This window comes from Apteryx rowi, unplaced genomic scaffold (assembly GCF_003343035.1).
Source record: "Apteryx rowi isolate R43461 unplaced genomic scaffold, aptRow1 scaffold_388, whole genome shotgun sequence".
Lineage (NCBI taxonomy): Eukaryota > Metazoa > Chordata > Aves > Apterygiformes > Apterygidae > Apteryx > Apteryx rowi.
This window is the reverse complement of record NW_020450396.1, coordinates 278,869-303,105: the sequence shown is the minus strand read 5'-3', so window position 1 is coordinate 303,105 and position 24,237 is coordinate 278,869. Positions and strand designations below refer to the sequence as shown.

Below are 24,237 nucleotides of genomic sequence, written 5' to 3'. Positions count from 1 at the left end.
GCCCCGAGCGGGTCAGCGGCGGGAGCAGGCGGGAGGGGGCCCCGCTCGCCCCGGGGTCTCCCCGCTCGCCCCGGGGTCTCCCCGCTCCTGCGCCCGGAAGCGCGCTCGGGGGGGGCGCTGGGCTGGGGTCTGCCTCCGCCCTCCTCCCCTGCGGAAGGGGTGCAGCGCTTGTGCGCCCCCTGCTCGGCCGCCCCCTCCCCACAGGCACGACAAGCCGGTGGCCTCCTTCGGAGGCGTTGTGTCAAGCCTCCGAGTGAATAAAAGGGTGGGGGCCCTGGGGCTCGTGTTGCTAGTCAGAGTGTGGGGCAGGGCGGCTTTTGGGAGTCTTGCTGCAAGGAAGCTATCACCTGTCTTTCCTCTCTCTGGTAAAGAGGAATTTGGCTTCGGGTGAGAGGCCAGCTCAGATACTCTTGCCATCTTGTTTGCATCATTTATATCCTAGGAGCTCATGGAAAGCAGTTGTTAATGCTCTCCCTCAGATTTGGTTGCTGTTAACAGATATGACCAGTAAGGTTAGTTTTCGTTAATTTAAGGTATCTCAGTGGACCTTGGTTAAGTTCTCAGAGTTCGGTTTGAGAAGTTCCATTTGTTTTACGGAAAGGTCTATACTTGAAAAGGAAGTGTTCAACTTTGTGTACAACTGACTTGAGACAGAAGAGAAAGGGAACCATCCGTGCTACCCAACTATTAGAGAGGAAAGAACAAAAGCCAGACCTGCTAATAACTGCAGGCTATCCATTTCTAATGGTTCTGAGAAACACAAGCCAAACTAAAGAGTTTGGTCTGAGGAAAAACTTGGGTTGGATGAAAGTAGTGGAGTTGCTTATGGATTTCCTAGGGATGAACTCTTCAAGTATTTTTTATCATTTAATTTAGGAGTTTGCTTGTTACACAAAGTTGGATGTTGATATGGAGAAGGATCATGATATTAAACAGAAAGATGTGGGTGACATTTAAGGAGTTAATAATAGAGATAGATTAAGCTGACTAATGAAAGAAGGTTATGCCATGGGACTAGTATTCTAACTTTCTTATGATCTGAGGGCTAAGCAGTTGGAAAAAAGTAGGGAGATACACCTAACAATTATGAGATGCCTACGAGTTGCCGAAGTGATGCTCTTGTGAAAAGAAAGAAGTTTTATTACTATTAGGTAAGACTGCAGAACTTCGCGTGGCATACTGTTAAATATTCTGTATGTCAACAAAGTTGGACTGCCACAAAGTAGAGCTACAAAGGTGGTATCTTTCTGTGTTTGAGAAAAAACCTAGAAGAGCATGGCTTATTTACTGGAGCAAAACAAAGGCTGAGGGGGAACACGAGTACTTTCTCTAAGTATACCAGTGGGAGGGAAGACCTGCTTAAGCTAAAGGACAATGTTGCCTTGAGAATGTGGGCAGAGAACAAATTAATATAAACTAGCAATAAATATACTTAGTGTAGGTGTTGAAAGGTTCCTGACTATTTGAGTGGTCATGTTCTGTGTTGTTTGTTTGTTTGTTTCAGTAGAACAGTAAGACCAAATAAAACATGTCACTAATCTATCTTAAGGTTGAATAGTAGTCTTTAGCGTATGCTGACTGAGAAGATGTTTTAGAGCCCCAGCTTCCTAAAAAATCATTGTAGAGGCTACCTTCATGCCCCAAAACATTTGGGGAGGGAGACAAAGCTGTTTTTAAACAAAATAGAGTGTTACTGTCTATGCTATTTTAACTGTATTTTGGGGAGGAACAGACTTCATTGTGTGTTTGTGCAGTATTACCCTGGTCCATGAGCAGGTCTCCTATAAATTGAGTTAATACAAATAATGGTTTACAAATAACTGGTAAAATTTCTGTGTGGTTGGGCAGAATTCTAGTGGTTAAAAAGAAGTCCATGAACACTAACAGCTTTTTCCTTTCTTCTTGTGAGAATAGAATCTTTATACAGTTACAACTGGTTCTGTGTAAGGTCTTGTACTGGTACAACTATTTTGGCAAAAATTATGCCCCTTATCAAAATAATGCTCCCACTGTTCAGTAAACAAGGCTTAGACTTAGTGTGAAGAAATGATTTATTGTTCTAATATGTTTTGTCTATTTTAATTAGATGGTTGAAACTGATGTTCTACATCAACATATAGGAAGGGATGATCATGTTTGACAAATATCATTTAAAATACAACATGAATACAACATAGCGGTACTATGGCTTACATTTTTTTTCCCTGATAAAGATAGTACTGTAGTCTCTTGAAATATTAGGGGGAGACTGTCAACTTAGTATCTGTCTGAATCAAAAAATGTTAAAGTTGTTTTGGTGTAATATGTTGGTAACCATACTGTTCTAGTAAGAGGAGTTGGAGGGGCTGTTTTTTTTTTCTTTTTCTACTCAAGAGTGTTTTGTTCTATCCTCTGCTCTTGGAGAGAACACCATAATCAGGGATACTTGTATCTCTTTGGAAGCTGAGTGACCCAGGGAAATGTACAAATCAAAACATTTTTTCCAGTTACTCATGGTAAACACTTTTTGCAGCAGTACATAAAGATCTTTAGGCCAGTGTTAATCCAGGTCCGTGGCAGATCTAAATCCTCTCCAGGTCAGTTTAACAACAACATTTAATAAAGCAGTGGTTGGTGTGCCAGTAAATTTTATTGAAGCTTTCTATGAGGGATATGAGATTGATTTGAGGTATGTGTTGTAAGTATGTATTTTAAAGTTTTCATTAAGAAATGCTGTATGGTGCTTTTCTATTATAAACCTAAAGAAATAATAAAAGTCTAATTTTATTTTATATAATTTAAGCCCCAGTCTTTCAGGTACATGCTGTTATAGGTTGTCTGCTATACTTTTTTCAGTAAGAAGGCAGTTAAAACAGTGTGAAAAACTTGTGAAACTTCCTCATTTGATAAGGATCTAATGAACGTTAGATTGCTTCTTTTTACTGCAGATGGTTAGGTTACTTAAAAATTGGGTTTAAGTTACATTTTAAGAAGTCCTTGGTATACTTGCATGTTTCTGACAGTACTTCTCTAATTGATGTTTAGGAAACTGGTTTGTTTAGAAGTTTCAAATCTTTAATTATAAATATGGTACATCCTTGTCCATGTGGAATAATTCTATTTGATATTTTTTTGAGATAATTAAGAACTATTTTAAAATTTTGTCGTTCCCCCCCCCCCCCGTTTTTTTCCCCACAAATAATTGATATATGGTCTTAAGCTGTTTCTCAGTTATGTGCTGATTGGTACTACATAAATCAGTAAGTGTACAGATGTATTAAGGCTAACTATAGTGGTACTTAAAATGAGTTTTATGTTAAGAATTAGAATCAGAAAGGTGGAATACTGAACTACAAAAAGCAAATACTGAAATATGTAGCCATCTCAAAGCCTTCCAAAAAGTTAGCCTAAGTTGATAATTATGATTAATGCACTGTTTTTCACTAAAAGTAGAATTAGATTCCTGATTCAAAGATATTTTCAACTCTTAAGATGCATTCTGTACTCCTAAATGAAAGTTACAGCTGTTGGCTGGAATCTTCAGGCAATGTGAACATCAGTAGTTTTGTCGTCTCTCTCTCGCACTCTCTCTCTCTCTTTTTTTTTTTTTTTTAAAGGATTTTTTTTTAAATCCAAGTAAAACATGGATTAACTCCTATATGACTTAGCTTTTCTGTTAAGAGTTCTTGTTGACCTCTTATTAAATAACTTGTCTCCTGTTTTGGAAGTATTTTTTTATTGTTACTTGAAATCATGTTCTTCATAGAGCTATCTTTTTTAACTTTTTTTTTTTCCAGAAAAAAGCTTAAAATTTATGGAAAGGGGAACCAACTTTTTACCTAGGTGAGGGTTAGGCTTTGCTTGGCTTTCAAAGGTGCAAAACTCAGAATGTTCTCTAAAGTGTTTTAGAACTTCCGCAAAGATAGAGGCAGGCTTGATGCTCTCAGGTTGAATCTCACATGTTCATCTCAGAGAAAGCAATCCTGAGGTTTTTTTCCTGAGTTTCCTTTTCAAATTGAAGTTATACCTGAGCTTAAATTCTTTCTCTAACTATTCCGGAGGTCGAACGTAAGTGCTAGGTGTCTCTTTGTTTGCTACAGTTATCCTAGAAATGAAAGTCTTGAACTTTCATTACTTACATGAAAAGAGCAACAATTTTGATTTATACCCACAGGTAAGATTATAGGTATATATCTAAAAGAAGAAAAAAGGCTAATTTTAATATTGGTGTTAAGTGTTTGACATTACTTTTATAAACACAGGTAAGCTTATAGGTATGTACCTAAAAGAAGAAAAAACACTAATTTAAATATTGTGTTAAGTGTTTGACATTACTGAATAAAAATAAATATGAAATCTGTGTGTGTTTTGTTTTCTTAGCATGTTCAGAGTTTTCCCAGAAGTCCTGTGAAGAATGTCTAAAAAATGTTTCGGTAAGATTTTAGCATCTTTTTTTTGACTAATGAAAACTTGGTGATTTTCTGTGTAATAAAACAGAGTTGAACTGTTACACTATTATAAAAATCATAGTTAAAGAAAATAAACTTAGAGGGAGCAGAAGGATCAACAAAGTAGCGTAAATATTTAAAGCTGTTCTTTAATAATGTGGCCAGTGGAAAGCAAGTTGTTGGGTTTTTTAAATGGTGAATCTAGTCAAACTACACTTAAGAGGAAATCAAGATCAATCAGTTCTAGTCTCTGTTTTTATTTAAATAGTTAAAATGTGAGGGTCTGCTGATGTCCTCCTTCTCCTCTTCCTCACTCTGTGGCAATGTGCTGTCACTCTCCCAGGGTGCTCTGTGGTTTGGTCCCTCAGCGCAACTGAGAAAGCTGATGTTATTACCGGTTTAGATTCCTGTGCTCCTTTTGCCAGCAGCACCCAGTTAGGTTTCCATCTTACACGAAGCCTAGATAAACTGAAAGTTTTGTGGATGAAATGCCCTGTATTTCTTATATCCTGAATAGAAGAGCTAGAAAATAAATTTAAGTAAATTACAGATGCCTTTCTCTAGAGATGCCTTTAGCAATGCATTTTACTGAGACAGACTGGATCATGCTCTGCAGGTGTTCAGGCATGTCTGCTTCTCCTTTGGCTACATCTGACCATAAGTGCTTACGTTTACTGGGCTAGATCACCAATTCTATAGTTAAGTGTCTTGATTTCCAGTGAGACTGCAATTAAGGTAGATATTTACTTGGACTTCAGTTGGCCTTGGTTCTCTGTCCTTTGTTCAAAATGTTTGTAGCTCCACAACGAGGATAGTGATAACTACCCAAAAGCTGTCTCTCTCTTGCAAATTCTCTGCAACGTAGAAGAAAACTCCCACAATAAAAACAAGAGGGAGAAGTGCCTGCTTGTCTCCAATTCTAACTTCAGATGTCAGTGCAAAGAAGTATTTCAGGGGTCTTTAAATTACAAAAGTTAATGTAAAACTTTTTAACTAGGGAAAATTGAGAAATTTCTAAGTTTAGCCATTTATGTTTGTGTATTTGTTAGACATCTCTTGGCCTTTTTAAAACAAAAGGGAAAATATTAATTGCCTTTTACTGATGTGGTTGCTTATTGTGTGCTGTTAGACCTCTGTCATCATAATCGTGGCACTGGGAAAAGAACTATTCTTTTCATCTTCTGAAATATAATGTAGGAAATGGAAAATATGACTCATTAAATATTAAATATTTATTACTATCTCTGATGTGACTGCATGGGCAGTTTCTATAGTAGTTTTGATTCAAATAGGGGCTGTTGCTGCCTGTAAGGTCTGAGACTAGCATATTAGCAGATACACAAATACAAATTTTGTTAACCTGAGGGCTACGTGTTCACCTTGTGAGAGAAAAATCCTTTGGATGTGTTTGTGTGCTGAAGGCACAAAGAGTTATAGATGCATCATTCTCAGAATCTGTCAAACCATTGACAGCGTCCAGACTTGTTCTGATGACAGAATGATGGATGATTCAGTGAAACCTCTGCAATATCATCAGTGTTGACCTTGAAGAGATGAGTTTAGACTTGATTCAACCAATTCAAACATATATTTTAAAAAAAGGCTACAGAACAAAGCCATTAGCATTTGTGTGAGCAAAACAAAAGCATAGGATTGCTAAAATCCTTTGTTTTAATTGCTTCAGTAGAAGAATTTAGTTTCTTGTATCGGAGACAATATAGATGGCGGCCGCAGCAAATAAAATAAACTTTTGATGAATAGATTAAAATGATACAAAAAAACCCTGAAATGTGTTGTTTAGTTCAGTCAAATAGACAAAATCTGAGCAAGGTGAATTCTAGTTCTATCCTGATTAAAATTGGGTTGATCTTTAGAGTTGCTGAGTATCCGTGTTTTCTCTTGTTTTTATCAAGAAGTTCTGTGTGCTTGCTTTTTTATAAATACACATACTGTTGCTTTTTATTTATTTATTTATTTATTTATCTTTTAAGTTATCATATTGTAAGCAAGAACACTTAAGGGTGTAACAATAATTACCGAATAAGATTACACAGTAAAACCTATGTGCATGTGTAGAGCCTCAGTGTTCCAGAGTTTTCCAAAGTCTCATTTTTAATGACAAATACATCTTTCCCTTAGCTATGGATTTTTGTCATTCCCATCTTAGTTTTGTTCTACTAACAAATATATGGAATATAATTTTTTTTAATTTTTTTTTGGAGAGTTTGGGATAAGTCACTTGCACGTTGTAACGTAGCATTTTGTGTTCATGGTTACTATCTTATTTCTTTTAATACTGCAAAATTATCCTTATAATGAGCACAGACTGGGGTCATAATGTTGTAGTTCATTGTGTATGTGAGACTCTACTAAAATAAGGCTAGTGATATCCATCACAGTATGAACTTGGCAGCTAGCATATTGTGCAAAGGTTATGTGATTTACCTCCAAATAAAAGAAAATACTTTTAATCTTCATTTATAGGTTATGTGTTTGAGGATTCCAGTTAAAGGAGTGTTTCACCCTCATGTGTTTAGGCTATTTTTTTAATAACTCAGTTTTGAGGAGTTGCTCTATTAGGAATAAGTCAATTGAAAGATTTTTCTCTTACTTCAGCCTTTGCACTGATCAATTACTGTATCAGCTACTGCCATTGAGGCTAGAAACATTTTAAATGATTACTTTGAAGTAGTCTCTGTCAGAGTGGTACAATTGACCTTTTTGTGCTCCTGGTTGTCACCAGCAGTCTAGAATCATTCAGGTTAGAAGAGATATCAGTAGGTCATCTAGTCTAGCCTAGTGCTCAGAACAGGGTTACTGTTGCATTCTAGTCAGGTTTCACAAGGATTTTTAGTCTAGCCTGTATTAGTCTAATTATTTTTGAACAGATGGTTTTTATTATTAAATAACTGAGCCAAAAAAAAGCGCATTCTCATCTAACATCCTTGATTAAAATTAAATCTTAGGGGAATAATTTTTGTGCAAAATTGTTCTAACTCTAGATTTGTAGATAATTGTTTCTGCTGGACTGTCTTTGTGGAAATATTTGTGACTCATATAGTCTACCAGTTATAAAATATGAGTGAGTTATTCTTGTCTCTTCACTTGTTTCAAAAGTGCAGAATCTAGTACAAAGAGTTTCCTTTGTGTTTAATGTTTTCTAACCCTTTAGAGCAAGTTAACCAACTTTGTACAATTGATCACTGTTGCTTAATGTTCCTGATAGTATTGTTAGATAACACGTAGTTCCTAGATGAGATCTTTCTATAATGAATCTTAAAAATATCCTGTTTTATCAAGGGTTCCTGTTACCATCATCCAAAACTTCTTTAGTGGTTGAGTTGTGTAGTAAAGAAATTTTGAATGAGTAACTATTTTATCAGATTGAAAACAAAACTAAGTTTGACATTTAGTGATGACATAAAAAGCAGAAAGGTTATGCTGATATTGTGTTATGATATATGTAAGAAATTTAAACTTAAAAAAAATCCAAGTATGTAGGTGTGCACAATTAATATATCCAATGTATTTTGCAGCACAGATGGACGAGGCTGTATCTTTTATTACTTTGCAGCAAATTTGCTGCAGAATTGTAAGGGTTCTTTATTGTTTTCTTTCTACTGATGTTCAAATCACAGAACTGAAGTAAGATTCTTAAATATCTGTATTCCTCACCTGTATTGGATATTTTACATTTTTAAAGAAGTTGAACAGTTTGCTTTCTTGTTTTGTAATTCTTGTTAGTTTCAGTAATTCTTAACCCAAAGCTATTTTATCCTTAAATGTACAAGTACCTTGATATGTCCCAATATCTTTTTCAGACTAGTTAGTAAATATTTATTACTTTTATTGCCTATAAATATGAAATTCAATTTGTGCTTGCCTAGAAATTGTACCAGAACTTATGTAGGTTCCATCCTACAAAGCAGTATCAACACAGTACTATAGTTGCTTAAGAATTCTGTCTGTTGGAGGGGGCTATATTGTAGTACTAAACTGTAAACTGTTTTCTGAAGATACAATTTTTTCTTCTTGCACAGTGCCTTTGGTGTTACACAAACAACACTTGTGTCAACTATCCCGTAAGAAGCGTTCTTCCACCATCTTCCTTATGTTCGCTCTCAAATGCTCGATGGGGAGTTTGCTGGAGTAGGTACTAATTTTATTTTTGCTATAGAAATATATGTATTGGTACACTCAGACTAAAGTAAGACTACTTTACTACTGTCTTTTCCTGAGAATTTAGTTTGAGGGAAAAAATAGTGGTTATGATTTGGAACCATGATCCTGAAGCTTCTGGATCTATGAAACACAGTCATCAAAAAAGGTTCTTTATTTATAAACAGCTAATATAGTTAGACTGAACCAGTGGCTTTAAGATGCTTGCTATTTGGTAGGGTTCTTCTGATCAGCTGAGATCCAGACTTTGGGAATCACTGATGTGAAAGGGTTCTGTGTGTTATATGTGATTGCGCAGGTTTCGCCTATTTCTTAAACTATATTTCTGAGACTCAGAGTTAATAAGGTCAGCACCTTGTTGCTGAAAAGTGGCTGTTCTTACCTTTTTAATTTCTTAAGATGTTGTGTGATGTGTGCATATTTCTAATACCTGGCTGGCTCCCCAGTTTTCAGTCTACTGTGGTGACAGCAGTGAACTGATACCACAGGGATGGAGCCATCCAAAAATTCTTGAATGCTGTTTTTCCTTAAGCCACTGTAAAAGCAATGTGCTCTGTGGGTGCTGAAGGCAATGCAGTTAACCTTAAAAAGTGTGGAGTGGCTCTGTAGATTGGGTACTGCATCATTTCACTGTTCTTAGATTTTCTTTTGCTTTGTATTTCATATTGCAAAATACAGTGCAATCCATATGCAGCCATTGGGGTAAAATCTTCTTTGGAGCTATTTCTGGAGTACTATGTACAATTCTAAATTCAGCCTAGATAGGGGCAGAGAACAAACAAGGCATTAGAAAGCCTGTCATATGAAAAAGATTGAGCATGGCTTTACTCCAGAAAAGCAAAGGCGTGCAACTTTCTATGTGTTTGTGAATAAAGAGCAGGATGCTAAAAGACAAAAACGAGTGGGGATGAACTGTCAATGGCTACGATAGCTGGGAATTAGACAAAACATGTTGCACTCAGAGTAGTGAGCTTCTGCAGTAGTCTTGTATAAGAGTGGTGGAGGTTAAAAAAAATTGCTGTTGAAATGGAGCATGCCAAGTTTATGAAAGCTACTGGTTCATATAATCCCTGCAAAGCAAGGGACTAGATTAGAAAGTACAGGAGAACTTTACCAGCTCTTTGTTCTTAGCAGAAGTTCTCTGTGTTTTATTGTTGTAAGAGAAAACTTTTATGATTAGATTTTTAGTTCTTAGAGCTATAAAAAATAGAAATTATGTCATTTCACTGAAAAGGTACATTTTTAAGGAAGTTAGGCTTTCAATTTCATAGTAAATGCTGTTACTATGAACTGTTAAGAAACCTTTTTCTTTCTAAAAGAAGCTCACACTGTCCTTCTGCAAAGTAGTGATTACTGTTAATCTACTGATACCAGGGGAGCTCTTGACAATTTATTTATGGTGTTCCTGCTGTAGAAATGTCTTCTAAGTTAGGCATGATTTGTATTTCTGGATTGAATGTAGCTTAAAACAGGATGAAAACTTTAATGGCACATGTTCTCAGTAGAAATCCTAGAAGTAAAAAAACAAAAAAAACCCCCCAAAAAAGATACCTGTTTCCTTGATAGCTTTTACAAATTCCATATAGCAGCATCCCATAGGGATATACTGTCTCATTGAGGTTTGTCCACTTCAAATACAGCAGGAAACTAATTAGCCGGTGAATGGTGTTCTTGTTTTTCTTTGTTGAAAATAAAGTGAAGTGGCAATTCTTGGCTCAGTGTTGGTGAAAACTAAGGTGGATATTGCAGTTCTTGAAATTCAGAAACGTGACTGGCTGCCAGATACAATTTTATATGGAATATGACATATTAGAAATTAATATTTTAATCATTTCTTTATCATTTATAAAATTATATGCCAGTTGATTTGACTGCATGTTGTCTCATATCACATAATAACAATAAAGCTCAGTAATTTTAATTGACGATGGACTTATTGGCTGGGCCAATAAAATAGTTGTAGATAGAAAAGTCATGAAGTTTTAGTGGAATTCAGAGTTTTGAAAACTGAATTATGGAATGAGACATCTTGAGTCAGGTGAATAAACAGTTGAGTTGCTGTTGTGACGTGATAAAAAGGGTGTTAATGCTACAAAGTTTAGTTTGTGAACAGAAATGGGAACATATCTTTCCTTTATGCAACACCATTAAGATAAATACTTAAATAGTTTGCACAGCTCTTGTTTTTTTAAAAAGATGTCAAGAAACAGAGGGGGTCAGGCAGGACCACAAAATATGAAATAAAGGCTAGAAGAATGCTTCAGAGTGTCTTAAAGAACATAAAGAGTTTGTTTATGAAAAAGAATATTGAGAGGATGCTTGCTTAATGTATCACTAATGAGAAAAGGCAAGTTTTAAGTGTGGTGTGTGGGTTTTTTTTGTTTTTTTTTTTTAATTTAGTAGAAGGATGCAGACCAACACTTAGTGGCTGGAGGACAAAACTGGGAACGTGTAATAAAATGCTCTTGAAGTTTCATGCTGTGTTTCAGTGCGATTTGATCAGTGACAGAAACAAACCAGGAAGGTGGTAGTTTTTTCCATCGCAATGCTTTCAAGGCTGGGATCTGATCTTTGACGAGATCTGTGAAAGATATACCTTAGCCAGACACGAGCTGTACAGAATCAGTACAGAAGTAACCGAGTTGAACTCTTTGGCTTATGCATGTTATCAGAGGACAGACCCTCTGAACTTAATTTGCTAAGTTTGACTGGCTCATCACTTGTACCCTAAGGCAATAAAAAGTGCATGTGCAGCTACTTTGTGTTGCTGTAGCAGCATGAAGCTGCTGAATCTTAGCAGAGATGGGAGAGATTTAGGTGTGAGAAGAGACAACTCCCTGCCACCCCCCCCCCCAGTTAGATCATACTTTAAAACTGAAAGATTGTGTTGGGGGGGGGGGCATTTCTACTGCTACAACTTTCCTGAATGATTTCATTTTGTCCTCTGTTATGTCCTTTAAAACAGCTCCCCAAAGTTGCATTCACTGCTTTGATTATATCATTCCTCTACTTTCTTCCTGGGGCCCATTCTTTTCCAGGACATCATGTTTCTAATTTTTTATTTATTTATTTATTTATTTAATGAATGCAGTCCTATCCCAGTTTAGACCAGCCACAGTCATAATTGTATATACTGTTAAAATAATGAGACACACACACACCCCGCCCCTCCATGTTCTGATCAATCTTTGGATGTAGAAGATGACTCGGGGAGTGTTAGAATTTTATGTTGAGCTTCTTCAAATCCTCTTCTCCCTTACAATTGTAATTTTGTGATGCCAGGAAAAGCTGAAGAATAATTAGACAGTTGGGGAAGAGTGATAACAGGTTATACTGACTGACACTGTCTTCTTACTACGTTGTGCTCTTTCTCTAACTGCTTCCTGTAATGTGTATTGTGTACTAATACTGTATCTATATGACTTTCACTGATACTGTGCATTGGCTGAGGGAGTGATTGAGGAGGACAGAACTGTGGAATCACACCGGAAGATGAATATTTTATTAAGTATTATAGAACAATTTTTAATAATTGGGTATATGTAAAGAGCAGTTTTATTTAATATTTATTCATTGTTGATCACCTAGAGTGGCAAAATCATAATGTGGTATGCTGCGTTTTAACTGGGGTAGTTGCAAAGTTGTGTTTTCAATTTCTGCATGCAGAACTGAAAAAAAAAATCCTCAGGAAGGGAGGGAAGAGTTATACGGAAGATAAGTGTTAATGCTGAAGTCTAACAAGCTGAACATATTCATGTTTTTCAGTAAACTTTGAGGCTTTAATTATTGCCATAGCTGTAGCAGCTGGACTCATTCTGGTGTCCGTAGCAGTCTGTTGCTGTTACTGTTGTTACTGCAGAAGGCGGCATTCCAGGAGGTAAATACATACATTTGTTTCCTTTTACTAACTTTGTTTGCTGGTCTTCCTAACCTACCTCCCTGCCTACAACTTTTACTCCAGTGTACTAAGAATCTTTTAATTTGGCAGTGAAGTCCTGTTGGTCACTTTTTGGTTGTTGAAAAAGACAACAGAAAAAGGCGTGTTTAGCTAGAGGCAATGTGACACTGGAAGTGATGTTGTTATTAGTGCTAGCATCCCATATGTGTTTTTAAAGTAGGCTATTGCTTTATGTCTATATATTGCTTTATGTCTCCAGACACTATACAATTCCTTATTAAAACTGCACATGAAATATTTGAATGGCCAAATAAATACTTGCTTCTCATGATAACAGAACAAATAAATTATTTCAAGCAAAGCTTGTGATAAAGTAGAAAGGGGCTGGGACAGGGGAGACATTTAATGAGTAACAATGTCCCACAGCATTTAGTACCCACGCTTCAGAGTTTGCTCCAGGTTCCAGCAGTCAGTCAGTATCTAAGCGATGAGCTGTCTTTGCCGGTTCAACCAAATATTCTGGATGTAAGATGATACTTTTTTTCTATAAGATATTAAGGATAACTGACTTATTTTCAAGCAAAATAATACTGCAAAAATCAAGTGTCCCTTGGATCTTGGACTTGAAAAAACTTTTTTCTTCTACTGGCTTAATTCTTTAGTTGGTTAACATCCTTCAAAAGGAAGGAAATAGTAGATGGGCAGATAAAATAAATCAATGCTGCCATCTGAAGTTAATGTTGCTTATTCCCTACTGAAACACCTGGAAAGCTGTATTTATTTGGAGAGCACAATACGCTCCCTTTCAGCACTGAAGTTCTAGAGCTCAGGTTTTAGAGCAGTGCAGTCACAGCTAGCTCTGTTCCTTTCATCCTTCAGAACTTCTCATATGAATAAAATGTGGACCTCCTTTATCTGGAATAATTTCCATAGTATTCCAAGTGTCTGTAGTTCATTGCTCTTGAGACTTTTTAGAATTTAATGCAGTTGTACAGGATTTAGTGCTGGCCTTCAAGCCAGCAGAATATGCTATATCTGTGACTTTCAAGAAATGGGAAAACAATTTTAAACAACATGTCATTCCCTTCTCTTTTCCCAGTGGGAGATGCATGTACCTGTTCTTTTGGCAGATTGGTCTACCAAATCTGTGCTTATGGAAAGGCGGATAACTCTGTAACCCTGTGCTGATAAGTCCTGGGGCCATATAAAACTTTTCTGGATTTTATACAAGATTTGCCAACTGACCCAGGGAAGACCTGAGCAGGCCCCTGTGGCTGACATGCCAACAAATCTAGCTCGATTCTTGTGGAAAAAAAGATTTGTGCCAGACTTCAGTTTTTGTAGCAAAGTTATCAGTCAATTCTGTAACATCTAATGCTAAAAATAGTGTTAGTTGAGAGTCTTGTTCTGCCAGGACTCCAAAGGTGCCATGCTTCTGATCTTAAGTATCTATACTTAGAAGATTTAAAAATCTTGTCACAGTGGGATTCAGCTTATTTCCAGAGAATTCAGAATTTATTATTACATTGAAGCCTGAGATATTACTGGTGTTAAACCCACTGATTCTCAGCAGGAATCCTTTTGCTTTCTGCTTCCTCAGTTTTGGGGCCTCCTTTTCCACACAAAAAAAAAAATATATATATATATATATATTTTTGGAAGCATGAAGGAAATGGGAGAAGGAAAATTTGTAGAAGTGTAGCATTAGATCTGTTTTATTGACTTTTCAAGAACTCAGGTGTAACCTTGTTCCGTCAAACCGTCAGTATTCCTTCTGGGAGTTTAGAAGCCAAGGAGTCTTAATGCTTAAAAGCCAGCACATCTTATTTCCTCACACAGGGGACACAGGGAGTAATTAGGAACATTAATCCTTACATCAGTGATGTAGCTGGCTCATCTGACTCCATCCCTACCACAGGAATCCTAGGACTATCAATGCACTGTTTTAGTTCATTATTTTTATCATGTGTTTGAACTTCTAAAGAGTCTGATCACATGGGCTTGAGATATTAACCGTTCATGAAACTGCTAAATACACTTTCTCTTGAACTTCTTCAGTTTATCAAAATAAAAAAATGGGATTAATTCCAGCCTTTCTGAATTTAAAGAAAAGCTTAATGCCTTCAAAGTGTCTAGAAATTAGAGGATATTTAGTACTTTTTTTAATTACAGTGAAGAAATACATGTTCTTAATCCTATATCAGCATTTCATTAATTTGGTGGCTTTATATTTTGCAAAACAAATATGAGGTCAGACTGTTGCATAGACATAAGATACTAGGGTGTTCAATAGGGTGACACAATAGGGTGTCCAAAAGAGTTTTACAGAAGGATTCCCAAGGATGGGAGCTTTTAGTCTTCCTGGGCATACAAACATGGTGAATTGATTAGCTTTATAAAAGAATCTAACATTGTTTTTTGGTAAATGTAACCTGTTGCATCTCTTTCCTGCTGCTTAACCCCCCCCCCCCCCCCCAAAAAAAAAAACGAAAACAGATTTTTCTTATTATTTAGGTGGAAACAAAGAAGGAGGGACTAGAGAAATTGTACATGAAATGTTACAAGGATTCTGAATTATTGGGTTGTATTTAAAAGAAAAATATGTTCAAAGACATGTATGGCCTGCTTAAGCAAATGGAAAAATTGGATTTGATTTCCAATTCTGTTCTCTAAGTGAATTTCAGATCTCTTAATGCATTTTACATGCTATAATTAACCACTGGATGTCACTCTTGCTTAAATTGCATGCTGGTGGTTGCAGATGTGTGGCACTGTAACTGCCCTTTTCTCTACTAGCAGGTGTGTTAAACTTTGTCATATCAAACGTCTTCAGACAGTCCATCTTCAGTTTTGCACCTGAAGAAGCATGGCAGGTGTCCATTCACTGATTCTGAAGTATTGGAATTCACTCTGTCAGAAACAAATAACAAGTAATAAATATCCTTTGACATTTACTTTAGAGTTCTGCAATTCTTATATGGTATATCTAATGGTTCAGTGAGGCTGAGCGTTCTCAAGGATAGGTCACAAAACTTTTCCTAATGGCACCCCTAATGGTTGCATGCTGCAACTCTTACTCTGTTATGTGCCTTTAGTGCATACATTCAGTAGAGCGTATCTGCACATGCACAGCTTAGATGTACTGTGGAGGCTTAGCATTTCCCAGAATCATGTAGCTGGTGCTCTCGGGTAAATCCTTGCTCGCTCCGTATCAGGGAAGGCAACTGCCAAGACAGTTCTTGCAGACTGCTTTCCTGGGGGCCACTTGAGATTGAATAGTGATGGTTGTTGGAAAGATAAATTTTTTGGCATCAAAGGCTCATGCACCATCAATCTTCCAAGAGGCAACACCAGACTTAACTGCATGTATGTGTGCAAAGGGACTGGGGCAGGGGAACACGTGGGGAAAATGGTGAGTAGGAGACTTGCTTTTGGAACAGTTTATCTAGTCTGCAGCCTGTCCCTGAGAGGCTGTAAATTGCCCTGTGGATGGCACATTGCTACAGCTGATGAAACATTTGAATATTATAAATGTGAAAGGGCAGTTCTACAAATTTGTCAAAATTATACTTATTCAGCAGTGTAATTTTTACATAGTTCTGAAGTCTGTATATGAGGGCAGACTATAAATCTCTTCTGAAAATCAATTAAATGACTAAACACTGATGTCTAGCACTGAATTTTTTTTTTCTTCCTCTTATGCTTTCATTCCCTCATTTTTCCAGTAGACCAGATGAAGAAGAAGAAAGGCTAGCTAGAAATAAAGAAGAACGAAGGCTACAGTCTCTTCAGCGGTAAGTCTTGACAATTTGATGTGTAACTATACACTTCTTGGTAGTATAGAAGTATTCTGTCTTTCTAAGGAATACTTGGAGTACTAAACAAAGAGGCCAATGGCTGCTATGGAGTTAGGCGTAATGATACTTAGCCCATTTTTTAAAAAATGGGGATCAGTGTGAGATTTGCAAACCCAGTTAGGATCCTGTATTTCCATAAGTGAATGAGGAGTGTCAGGTACCTTGGAGTGGTTGATGTTCACTGATGTTCACTCTCCAGGACTGATGCTTGCCTGTGGCATGGGTCAATGCCTAAGTGAGGCAAGGAATTCAGAGATGTAAGCCACTTTTCAGTTTGACAATTGGTTTTCCTTCTTTTAAAATCTGTCTGGGAAAGGTGGAGAAGATATAGTGAGATACCTATTAGAAGTTTTGCTGAGGAAATGGAAGACTCTTTTATACCTATACAGTTCTTCAGATAGATGATGCTAAAGACTCGCAATGGATCAGAAAAAGAGAAATTCTCAAACTGTTAAAATCCATTTCTAACTAGCCTCTACACAGTAGGCAGAGTATTTGTGTGAAGATGTTTCTCCTATCATGCTCTTGTTCTTCAAGCTCTAGGAGAATAATATGTGTCAGCAACTGATAGAAATTGAAAGAAAGGATAGGAGAAGCTCCAACAAGATAAAACTGGGCTTTTAATTTTGAAGCCCTCATCTGTCTTCAGTGTTCACCTTTAACAGTGTCTGTGAAGGTTCGGGCAGGCTCAAATAGCTAATGCTCTCATTCTGAAAGGCACTAATTGTGGGATGTGTCAAGCATATGTGTTTGAAAGAGTTGTGCCCTATTGGTTCTTGCAGAAAAGGAGTGTTGCCTCTGATGGTAATACTGCACTACTGTCTTTTCCCGTTAGTCGCCAAGTAAAGAAATACTAATTTAACACTGAAAGGGTTTAATAAAAAATACTAATGTTTATAAAATAGTGAATGGTGTAACACAGGCAAACTTTATATTCCTTTCCTGATAGGTGTAGGCACATATGCAGTAACTTTCTAAGGGGGAGATTGACACATATCTTTGTTCAGTTGAGTTTGAAGTTGAAGACACATTTCAGGAGATTGAATAAATATCTTTAATCTGACACAGATAGATGTGGCATATTAAATCTAGAATTTGACAGTGGCCAAAAATGGATACTTAGCAGAGGGTGTATGGGGAGGGGAAAAGCAAATCTAGAGTGATATTTTTGATATATCATGGCGTGATATAGCTGTGATCATGGTACTGGTGTGCAGGTTTTATTTTTGTTTGTTTGTTTTAATTAATCCATATATGCTATGTGGAATTGGAATGAATTTAATGGTACTTTTAGTATCTGACATGAGGAAGTAAAGACTGATTCCTCTAATAATGCTGCTCATCTATTGTGAAAGGTCAACTGTCCTTGGCTGCCAGAAAGACTGGATTCCCAAAAGATAAAAGGAAAGGGCTTACTCGGATTTATTAATTTAAGCAAGATTGTGGCCTTTCAAAGAGGTGGTCATTTGGCAGCTTTTAGGCAAACAGCTGAAAAGCTCCTTTCTTCTGGATGTATATCTAGTAGAAGGTTTTAGAAACTAGGGAAGAAAGCCAATCCTCTTTAAATGATATTAAGACAATTTAGTCCATATAAGTCGGGGGAAAAAATCAAGTACTTCATTAAACAGAAACACGTGTTTTGAAAGATCCTAGCTTCAATGATGTTTTCAGGGTCTCTTCCCATTAATGTGGAAGTAATACTAAAGCCATCAATGATATGTAGCAGTCTCATTTGAAAATGCACCTTTCTTTGACACCGTAGTGGGGGGGCATATTGCCACAGCAGTGAGATTAGTCTAATTTGAGGATCCCAGACTTACTGATCTGGAACATATTCTGTTATAATAGGGCATACATCCATGACACTAGCCCTTGCAGTTCATCTAGCAGTGGTGAATAGATTAACTACTTACTGTAATATAGTGACTGGCTCCCATCTTCTCCATCTTAAAGGGTTTTTTTTTTTTTTTTTTTCCCATATATTCATGTCTTTCTGCTGCGTCATCTTTTGGTTCAGATCTGTAGATCTGTGATCTTTGGTTCTCCTGGAATACTGCCACTTGCAGTCCTCACAACACTAGTCTTTCCTATTAGTCATTGATAGTTTCCTGCCCTCAGAAAAGTCATTCACCAAGTGAAAAATTCCTGGAAGTGTTTATTCACAGGTAGCCATCTATTCTTGTTTTCTTGTTATCCCCCATCACTCTTCAGTTGGAGTGATAGTAAGAGTACTGGCTTCCAAAGACACCTTGCCACAAACATATTTATGACAGCCTTTGTCTGTTAACTAACTGCTACATCATGCAGTTCAGAAACTTCCTCCTGTACTGTCTGGTAATGGTGCTGTCCTACAAAATACAATGAAACATGAGATACTAGGAAAAGAAGCATGGGATTTTATATGCTTGATTACTAGTCCTGAATTCCATTGTCTTTTGGTAAGATTTGCACAAAGGCATCCTGAGAAAAATGCGGAATGCCTAAAACCTCGCAGTGGGACAAAGTATCATGAGGTTAAGCATACTGTATTGTGGGCAAATCATTTAAAAATCAGTGCTATGTATTGCCCAGCTAACAGCTGGGTATGAGATGCAGTTGTTGCAGCACTTTGTGCCTAAAACTTTTTAGGGAGAGAAAAAGAGAAAACCAGAACCAAACTGACCTTGTAGGGAAACCATAAGTGCTTATTTTAAAACAAGCTACCTTGCAGGATTGCTTAGTGCTGATTCACAGTTTACTAATTTGTTTTGAAGATGAAGGGGAGAGGAGAGGGAGATGAAGGAAAGTGATATTTTATATTTAAGATGTAACATCTAATGTAATTTCTCAACAAGAATTTCTTGGCTTGATTAAAAACCCAGGAATTTCATGATGGGGAAAGAAGCCACAAATATACACACCTACAAAGAAGGTGGGTGATGAAGTTGTGTTAGCAATCAAACAATTGATATTTTAGATTGCAGAATGCTATGCGATTCCTCTGTCTTTCCCAAGCTTGCTGAAAAATAACATTGAGCTGCTTTGTAAACTAAGCACAAATAAACTCTTCTGCATCTTCTTCCTCTCCTGATCTACTGCAGTGTCTCTTTGCAGATATTTGGATTTTTTGGATGCTAGTCCTACACTTTGCATACCAATGTTTGCATTATGATTTTGTTGTTGTTATCTTCTGGGAAAACCTCAGTTTGTGTGGTGGTTATTGTGGTTTGTTAACTATTATGTGTGACCTTTTAAAAAGACATAGTAAAATGTCCTCTAAGATAACTTTCCTGATGCTATGGATACCTCCAGAGTCAATATGAGATATCCTTTACCTGATAAGTGGCACTGGAATGAATTGATAAGATTAATTGGTTTCATTTCTTCTGAAGTCCCAATCTGGACACCTGTTTCTCTTCCCCCAAAGGCCTCAGCAAGCTGAGTCCCTCATTGTTTGTTTTTGTCACTGTTACTGTCTAACAAGAGTGTATTACCTTTAGAAAATACAGCAAATAGGCATAAATTTCAATGTCAAAAGTGACATGTAGCTATGCTTGTTATTCACCCTTCCTAGACAGCATTGTCAGTCTGACCATTTTGGTTGTGTTTGAAAACTGGATTGGTAAAGCTGAAATAACAGCAGCAACAACAACAACGGAAAGAGCAAAGTGGTCTCAATTTAAATGAATATCAACATTTTGTTGTATATCAGAACCATGTGCCTTGTGCTGAAATGTACATCCTTAATATTATGCTACATTATTCAGTTAAATCAACACTTAACTGTGTCTTTTTCTAAAGCAAAGGCTCGTGATCAGGCTCATAGGGGATAATTGCATGCCATAACCTTTCCACTGTGACCTGTGTATCGACTTCAAATTCTTTGTACAGTTAATCTGTATATATGCAGGAAATGTGATACTTCCTGATTGCAGGGTTTGCTGTGAGCACACAGAGCGAGTGGTATTGCACAGGCACTCTGCAACGCATGTGTGTAGCTAAGACTTAATCCATTCCTGAATTAACCTAGGAATAAGGATCACTGGGAGCAGGCTGGCCTTCCAGAATGGCTGCTTCAGCCTTAGTGCAGCTGCCCTCTTTCCTAGTGTCTCGGGAACGTGTCTGTGGAACCGATAAACTGCTCCAATGGCAGACTCCCAGTGCTGGGAGTAGGCCTCTTCTGGCAGGCCAGATATACTCTATCCACTGCTTGCTTCTTGTAAGTCCTTAGGAGGACAAATTGCTAGTAGCAGGCTGTAGAACAGATTAGGGGTCTCAACAGCCATTTTTGACCAGCAAACCACAGGAGAAACACTGTTATACTGTGTAGTCTTTCCTTTCTCTTGAGATAAGAACCCACTCTTTGCTAGTGGCGTAGCCATTGGAAATCATGTTTCTTTTCAAGTATTGCTGATGTCTAGTAATACCAGAAAACTTAAAACTGAATGAAAATGCCATCAGTTATGTTGACCTTGAATAAGTTTGTATCTAAATAGGGATCTATAAGTAAACTATTAAATTTTTAAAGAGAAACACAAGTTTGTTTGTTTGTTTTTTTAGAAGTAAATACATTACTAAAGTTCCTACTGCAACAGTGATGGTCAGTAAGGATATTTGACTTTGCATCAATGTCTAGTCTGTTTTTCACCAATTCATACCCTTTTCTTCCTTAGTCTAATGTTCTGTGGCACTTTGCCAGCTTTTTTCCCACCAGTCATGTAAAGACATCTAGACCATATTTTCCAAGAGGTTATCTGAAATAATTAAAAGCTTAGTTATACTGACAATCTTTAAAACCCATCTGGCGTACTTAGCCCCTTGACACAGGTTGTGGGAATCTTACAAAGATACTTTTGAAAGAATAGAATCTGTTTTTCAAATCACGGCTGGATTTAATATCTTCCAGTCTGCAGGTGTGAGGAGCAAGGGGAATTTGAGTACGATCTGCAAAGTTTTCACATAATTTCTGAAAATAACTGGATAGTTATTTAGATAAATATCATGGGAAGAAATAGGCACAGGATTGCCCTTGTGTCTGTTATCTTATTAGTTAGTCTTTTCCGTGGGATACAGCTACTTCATATATGGCTGTTTAGAACAGTCAGCTATGGAAGCAGAACAGGACGTAGCCTGAGCTTCATTTTATGATTCCATTTGTGCACCATCAGCAATGTGTGAAAACAAAACAAGGAAGCCCAAGTTGCATAAGTACAATTAATGCAAGTTTCAAAATAATTACAATACCTAGCATTTTCTAGCTTTTCAGCCACACAGTAAATGTCTGCACTGTAAGCTTAAAAATTAAGCATTTGTGTTTAAAATTCAATTTCCTGCTGTTATTTAGGGAAGTGTGCTTTTGGAATACCTTGGTGGTGGTTAGAATGAAGTTGTAAGGTAAGCAGTGGTCCTCTGTTATCAAAAGGAAGAGACTAGCTGTCATTTCACTGACAAGGTTGAAAACCACTGCTGAAATATGGTGTTTTGACTTATAATGAGGGGCAGGAGGGGAAGAAATCAGAGTTCAGTTCTCAACTGAAAATACTAAAGGAAAATTGGTATCTTATTGCATAATTTAAGTCCTTTATTTGACTTCATGTCATCTCTAACATGAAAAATCATGTTTAAACAGTGCATCAAGTAGCGACTCTTTCTGAACATTTGCTTAATTATTTACAGCTACAAATACATGGTACATATATCTTACAGGTTAGATTTGATTTATAAATCATGATTTATATGTTAGAAATTGATAAATTAATGGAAAGCAATGAGGTCTTTGAGATAACCTACCAAGTCTGATTTAGTAGTATAATGGTAAGAGAGAGCAATATGTAGAAAAACAGAAAGGATTGCAGTTCATTTATGATGAAGCAAGCACGGAAAATTATGATGTAAATTGCTAGTATTGGGAAAAGTACTTTCTTGACTTACAGCGGGGGGGGGTAACTCATCTTGAGAGCCAAAAATGTAGGATACAGAAAGATGAAGTAATAGCAAGAGTATTAAGAAACAGAACCAACTCAGAACACTGTATAGTGACATAAATTGATCTTAACGTAAGATGTTAACAGCACAGTAAGGCACCTTTGAGTGGCTGATATTCACTGTCTGCCTACTCAAAGTTGTATTTCAGTCTTCTCTTTTGATGTGCAGCTAAGTTTTTTTTACTGTACACGATTTAGTCATGGGCGCTATTACATAGTACTGGTTACCAGTCACAGTTCGAATGTTTTATAAATATAAATGGTTTTATCCTCCTGAAATTTAAGCAATGGAAGAAGCTGAGTGTGGTGTTTTTGTTTTCAATAATGTAGGGAGGTGTCCTAGGGTGTCTCTGAGATTTAAGCCTACACAGTCCTTTTTTGCTGTTGTTTGTGTGTTTGTTTTTCCTCCCTGCCCCTTCCCCACCTTCCACAACTAGTCAGTGCTTGCTGTGTTCAGGGCAGATTCAGATGAACTAGTGAAGTACTGAGATTGCAATTGAAACTGCAGTGATGAGTCTCAGGTGTTTCAGGCAGGGCATGCAAAACAGTGAAGAGTATGCCATTAGTACCACCAGTGAAAAATCTGGTTTTAGGTCACATAACATCACATGGACACCATAAAGGAATGAGGATCGGCTTTACCCAGGACAAGGCTGCATTAAGCAAACTCTTTGCATTCTCTTCCTAAATTCCCTTGCCGCATATAATGTCTTCCTGTTACGCAGCACAGAAAGCAGCTCGGAATTCTGTGGTCAAGTTACCTTCCATAGGTGAACTTGGCCCCTCTTCTTCCTGTTCTCCTCGGCCTCTCAGTCCTGACCTCTCCTCCTCCACCTGAATTTCATTTCAGCACCCTGATGCACCCCCCCCCCCCCAGTTCCTCCTCCTCCTGTGATTTGCCATATTACTTTGTTTCCCATGGTGCTTGAGCCCAAATAGTGGAAGGTATGCAAGAGGAGGTAAGTATCTTGAAGAAATAATAGTGGAAGGTTTTGACTCAATCTGCCTTGTTTGGTTTTTTCATCACGCTTTATCTGCAAGCTTTCCAGACGTGTGGTTGCAGGGAAAGGCCAGTTTAGCCCTTCAGTTCCGCAGGAAGAAGGTAATTGCCTTCGAGGACACACAGAATCTGATTAGCAGCAGGAATTGTTTGGAGGTGGAATATGCATAGGGCAGATGGGATCTTTGGTGAATTAAGCTGTCAGCGCTTAACAGCTTTCTGCTGAATATGTGCAAATTGGAACTGGGAAAGTTGCAACTCGTCTAATTGGGTTGAATTTTGGTAGAGACAACAAATAGCGTGTTCTTCATGTTAGGAATGTTCTTTTGCCAAAATTTAAGTAAAATTTAAGAAAAGTCCATTATTTTATAATGGCACTATAGTTTATTATCTGTGTCATCTTGGATTTTAGAAACTACTTGTTTTAATTTGTAACTGCTGCACTGCATAAACAAAACATTAATACAACACCTTTTCTCTTTGTAGATTTATTATACTGAATTAGGACACCGTTTTCACAGCTGAATTTTACAATTACATTCCCTGCTGGAAAGCATTAGGGAATCTTCTCATACTGCTCCTTATGTATATACAAATACCTGTGTGTGTGTGTATGCGTATACATCTGGGTAATTTACTTTGATATAGGAAAAACCAACACACTTATTTTTGCTTGCAAATATACCCTATTCAGTGACACTATTGATTAGTGAGGAGTTATAGGGAGTCTCAAAGGTAAGATACATAACTGATAAATATGACTTTTGGAAATTCTTAATTGCATACTGATTAAAAAAAAAAGTTGTTGTCTGACTCAGATCACAGAATCACAGAATGGTTGAGGTTGGAAGGGACCTCTGGAGATCATCTAGTCCAACCCCTCTGCTCAAGCAGGGTCACCTAGAGCACATTG

The 24,237-nt window shown here is 37.2% G+C and overlaps 1 protein-coding gene across 1 annotated transcript in view; it reads left to right on the top strand.

The window, feature by feature from the left end:
* Positions 1-24,237, top strand: part of CLDN12 (claudin 12) — a 56,048-nt gene that overhangs the window by 20,843 nt on the left and 10,968 nt on the right. The window contains exons 3-5 of the mRNA XM_026074405.1: positions 8,468-8,580; positions 12,372-12,483; positions 16,230-16,298. Of these exons, the coding sequence (XP_025930190.1) occupies positions 8,553-8,580; positions 12,372-12,483; positions 16,230-16,298 (209 nt within the window). The 5' untranslated portion in view covers positions 8,468-8,552. The remainder of the gene's footprint in view (positions 1-8,467; positions 8,581-12,371; positions 12,484-16,229; positions 16,299-24,237) is intronic.